This window comes from Austrofundulus limnaeus, unplaced genomic scaffold (assembly GCF_001266775.1).
Source record: "Austrofundulus limnaeus strain Quisiro unplaced genomic scaffold, Austrofundulus_limnaeus-1.0 Scaffold97, whole genome shotgun sequence".
In the NCBI taxonomy this organism is placed as follows: Eukaryota; Metazoa; Chordata; class Actinopteri; order Cyprinodontiformes; family Rivulidae; genus Austrofundulus; species Austrofundulus limnaeus.
In genome coordinates this window covers 413,854-419,325 of record NW_013952499.1, presented here as the reverse complement: position 1 = coordinate 419,325, position 5,472 = coordinate 413,854, and the positions used below count along the sequence as shown (strand labels likewise).

Sequence of the window (5,472 nt, the reverse complement as noted above, 5' to 3'; positions counted from 1 at the left end):
GTTCAGCACCAGGGACAGAGATCCTGTAAATCTGGACCATCTCTGTCCCTGGTGCTGAACACAGTGTCTCAGTTCAGCACCAGGGACAGAGATCCTGTAAATCTGGACCATCTCTGTCCCTGGTGCTGAACACAGTTTCTCAGTTCAGCACCAGGGACAGAGAGATTGAACAAGTTGTTGCAACTTTCTTTGAACCACAGGAAATATTACAAATCGGATTGTGGAAAACGATTTCTGAGACAAACTTAAAGGGACAATATCATGTAAAATCAACTTTTTGAGKTTTATATCATGTTATAATGTTATACCTCATAAAAACCTGCCCAAAGCCTTGCTCTGACTCATTCAWGCATGTTTGAGAAATCCTGCAGCGTTTTTAGGAAGCCATGCAGAGGAGCAAAAYGACAGGTGGGGACCAGAAACACCTTTTGGGACCAGAAACGCCCCTGGGAYGTGTCTTTAAGCCGAGTTTCCTCATGGCAGAGCGCACCCCTCCCCCCTCCTGCAGRCTCTCGGGTGAAATTGAAAGTGAAACTTAACTGTCTGCTGAGCTCAACATTAGTTCTCACCAGTTAAGCTCTTTTCTGATTAAAAATGCCTTTGAGGAAATGTATTTTCAGATGCCGAGTAAACTGCATCATAGCACGCGCACGAGCCCCCAGCCTGCGAATCCCCCACCGAACAGGATGGAACAGAAGCAGGAGGTGGTTCTTAAAGAGACAGAGGCCAATTTCAAGGCGTTTAGAAGAGGAAGTGATGAGAAGATAAGTTCATTTTCTATTTAAATATAAAACCAGCATTTTAATAACAACTAAATGTGACATAGATGCTTTATTATGGTATAGTATGTAAATATATGCCTGAGAAACACATAATATTGGCCCTTTAATGGACAAACACCTTCTCATTGGATAAATCTGACTTTGAGTAAAAATGGCCGATTTCAAAATGATCATGTTTCAGATACCCTTAAAGACAGACCCCCCACCCAGTACTTGCTACAGTATTCAGATTGTTTCTGAAATAAAAGTGTGTCCTGAGACTTTTGACTCACCTGTAGTTCCAGTACGTCACAGAGTTGTGGATTTAAAGTGACTTACTGTAAAACTTTATTACCTGCTTCAGCCTAAAAACACAGTYGTGTTGGTCCAGGTGTTTGAACCTGCAGGATCTTCACAAACCATCATGGCCGACTTTTCATTCCTCCTCAGAGACGGCAGCTCCGACGTCATCCTGTCACCGGTTTGTCCCCGGTGTGCGACAGACACTGGTCTCTATTAGCAAAAAGAAACCATAGCGAGGAGGAGTGGAGCGTTTTTCTGTTCCATCTGCTGAGTGGGAACAGGAACAACGCAGGACGTGGAGTCCAAGTGGGTTTAAGATCAAACGGTGCCAGGTGAGGCGCAGCAGCTTTAAGTTTGATTGTCCCTGCTGCCAGGCAGGTGAGGATGTCCACACTGCTGCTCGAGCTTTTCACACWGACAAGTGGTTTTAAAGCCTTTGTTTGAAATGTTTCCCAGTTTTCACCTCAAGCTGTACTCCAAGGATGTCTTTGTGGCATTAAAACACATTCGAGTTTAAAACGCGTCGTGTGTATGGATGGGATTAAGTAAGCTCAAACGAAYCAAACATAAAAAGCTTTTTATTCTCTTTATAAAGAAAAAACATGGTGTTTGCTCTTTCTGTAAGAACAGGGAGAAAGTGGAATGAGATTACAGGAAGTAAGGATGAATCCAGGAGGGAAGTGTTGCATAAATAATGTATAAGAAAAAAGGTAGACGGTGCGGCTGACGCAGCAGCTGCTGTTCGGTACGTATGCTTTCATTTCCAACTGCATCCGTTCTCCATTTCAGCCTGGAGGTCGACTGGCAGCAGGCGGCCGGTGGGCGGTCCTCGCACCAAGCATTGGTGATAAACTACTGCAGGTTCAATCTTTACACCTCGAGGATCAATCACCCACAACACCTCCGAACAATGAGCCTAATGCAGAGTGGTTACAGGAGGTGAGGCAGGGCAAAGACTGAAACAAACAAACACTCAGGAAAAGAAAGGAGATTCGCTCAGGTCAGCCGGCGGCTCTCGCTCGCTTCCTGCAGCTGCAGAGCGGTGTGCAGAGAAGCTGTCCATCACCCAGAACACAATCAGCAGCGCGCATGGCAGGGGAGCTAATGGGCACTTCCACACACAACACAATTTAGTGAGCGKGAAAGTGGGGAGCTTCATCATGCGCCATGGGATTATGTGCGATTGTTATCTTCTAACAGGCAACATGGATGGTCGATGAGTGTAACGTATACGAGCGGGGGGAGGTGGGGGCGCTCTCACAGCCAATCAAGCCGGCTCTCGATGCATGGTTTTTTTCTGACCCAGCAGACGTATCGAGTAGCACTTAAACAAATAAGCTGCTGCTGCTGAAATATGCAGAGCGGCGCGCTCTCAAAGTAAATTAAATTAGCTGCGGGCTCGGTTTAGTGCATTTTAAAACGTATCAATGTGACACAAAACTCAGCGTTATGCCACAAATAAATACATCTGTACATGTCCTTGAGACGCAAAACATGAAATAAACTCATAAGTAAATCTGTGCTTGGTAGATTATTTCTTTGTTGTAACAATGCTGCTTGGTAATAAATCTTTGACTGTTGGAAAGCCGGTTCATTTMGATTTAAAAAATGGTGCCACATTTGTAAGGAACGTGCATTTGTGGGATAAGCAGCAGAGCTGAGTGTGTGGGTTAGAAACATCGTCTCATTCTGCTGTTTTCACTCTTGTTTTGAGCTTCTGCTAACCCCAGGTGCTGCCAATATAAGATTTATTGTTAAGCATCATTGTTGCATTAAAGAAATCATCAACCAAACACATTTCTTTACTTTTTCTGCWAAGTTTAGCTCTACAATCGATTTAGATGCTCGGCTGAACAGTTATATGAAAGATAATATGAAAGATGAGTATTAATTTTATTAGCCTGAAAATTAATTCTTGAAATAAGGAACATTTCCAGGCTGAGAAGAATAAAAATTTAACACATCTGCTAGTTTAGGAAATCAGTCTCAAAACAAGATCAAACTTTTTTTTTAATTTATTCATTACATTTAAAGTGCCTGAGACAAGCATATCTTTCAAATGCAAAAAATTCAAACATCTTTGTATTAGGGAAACTTGACATAATACACGATTTTATCCATTTTGTAACAAAAATGGCATATTTTCTTTTGAACTCGGCTCAGCTAAAGTGAAACAGGAAGTGACATCAAAGGGGAACTTTAAGAAAGTAAACTCTCTGGTCTTTATTAAAAATAATCTAAAAAACATCAGATTCCTCTCCAGTCTGTTGTTATTGTAACAACACTTTGTTTACATGCAGACATTCCCCTTTGACATCACTTCCTGTTACTTCAAATGAGAATATCTCAACAACTGTTTATCTCAGCAGCGTGAAACTCTTTTTGCAATATGTTGTTAATGTTGTCTTTCCAAAAATGCATTTATATTTATTGAAAAAATTGTAGGTCACAGGCGCTTTAAAACAATTTTATATACAACAGAAAACAAAAACATACAATCAAAAAAGCTAATAAAATCAAAGGCAGCAGAAGAAGAATAAATCTTATAATATCTGCCCCTTTTTATCCCCAGAATACAAATAAAAGCTGGAGCTGGATATAAAATTGCAACACTTTGTTAGATGGACAGTTTTTGCAGTGTGAACATGTTTAAAACCTGAACAGGAACAATTTTCTGACCAAAACAAATATATCCAGGTCTTAAAAAAAATACAATTCAACATGCAGAAAATGGTACCACATTTGCCCGTCCTAAAAGTTTTTGGGCAACAAAATAATGTTCACAGCCAAGAATACAGCTATGAACACAAAAACAAGATGACAAATTAAAAAATTGTCCGATCAGCTCGCCGGCTGACTGCGTCTCGATTCAGAGGCTGTGAATTGAGACGGTCCAGCCTTCAGGTGACGTCTTTTTTTGCGTGACCCCGCGCTGCTGCGTTCTAACTTCACAAATAAAAAATGTTACAGGTAAATAAATAGAAAACATTAATAATTTGAGTTTAGCTCCACGATCAGTGCATGAAGTGGGATTTTATTTAACATCTTAGTGCAGATTAAATTTCATCAGCTCAGATGCTAAACATACATTTAAAAACAAATTCTTTAGTCTGTGATGGATTAACAAACTACACCGACTTGTTTAGTTTACTGACAGTGCAATGAATCCTGGGATATCCTCGACTGGAAAGGATACTCAGACCTCATTTTCAGGATTTTGTGGGACTTYGAAGGAAGCAGCCTCTGAACTGAGACACAGCCTTGGTAAACTCAGAAATGAATAAAACTGCAGCAGGAATATTTTCTCACATCATCAGTCCCCCAACAGTCTCAGTCCAGTGAGATAACACCGTAAGCCCGTGACAAACTGCACCTTAACCCCAGCATCCCTCAGTAAAGTCTTCCAGTCCTCACAGGTCCAGCTGTGCGAGCGCCGACCCTCAGAAGATGTGTTTGAGATGCTTGATGCCGTAAGTCTTGAAAAACACTAGAAGGATTAAAGTCCACAGGCCCAGGATGAAGCCATCAGGGGGATGCCAGTCTTTCTGCTTTGGTTTCTGTGTTTGGGGGGGGGGGGGGGGGGGGGCAGAGAGGATCAGGGTGAGATTGCAGTTCAGTTATAGTGTGTATATTTCTCCTGTTGAGGCCACCGCTGATTGTTCTGTCATTCACACAGGCAGGCGCAGAATCAAACACACACACGGTTCTTCTATCCTGGTGGAGACTTTGCATTAACTTCCATTCATTTATTGGTCATCTCTGTAGCCTAAACCTGACTGATTACCCTAAACCTTAGTCCTGACCCTAACCCTGAACCCCAACAGTATTTCCCCAYTGAGGACCGGGMTTTTCTCCTGATAAGGAACAGCTGGTCCACACAAGGCTGTGCAGACCGGGAAAATGGTCAAAAATCGTGTCATATCTCACGCATGCAAACATGTCTCACAAACATGTCTCACACACACAAACACATCATGTCTCACACACACAAACACATCATGTCTCACAAACATCATGTCTCACAAACAAACATCATGTCTCACAAACAAACATCATGTCTCACACACAAACATCATGTCTCACACACAAACATCATGTCTCACACACACAAACACATGTCTCACAAACACAAACATCATGTCTCACAAACACAAACGTCATGTCTCACACACAAACATGTCTCACACACACAAACACATTATGTCTCACAAACAAGCACATCACGTCTCATACACACAAACATCATGTCTCACAAACAAACATCATGTCTCACAAACATCATGTCTCACACACACAAACACATCATGTCTCACAAACATCATGTCTCACAAACAAAAATCATGTCTCACAACAAACATGTCTCACACACAAACATCATGTCTCACACACACAAACACATCATGTCTCA

The 5,472-nt window shown here is 41.8% G+C and overlaps 1 protein-coding gene across 1 annotated transcript in view; it reads right to left on the bottom strand.

Moving 5' to 3' along the window:
* Positions 1–3,608: 3,608 nt before the first annotated feature.
* Positions 3,609–5,472, bottom strand: part of pigk (phosphatidylinositol glycan anchor biosynthesis, class K) — a 38,945-nt gene continuing 37,081 nt past the window's right edge. The window contains exon 11 of the mRNA XM_014013025.1: positions 3,609–4,621. Within this exon, the coding sequence (XP_013868479.1) occupies positions 4,505–4,621 (117 nt within the window). The 3' untranslated portion in view covers positions 3,609–4,504. The remainder of the gene's footprint in view (positions 4,622–5,472) is intronic.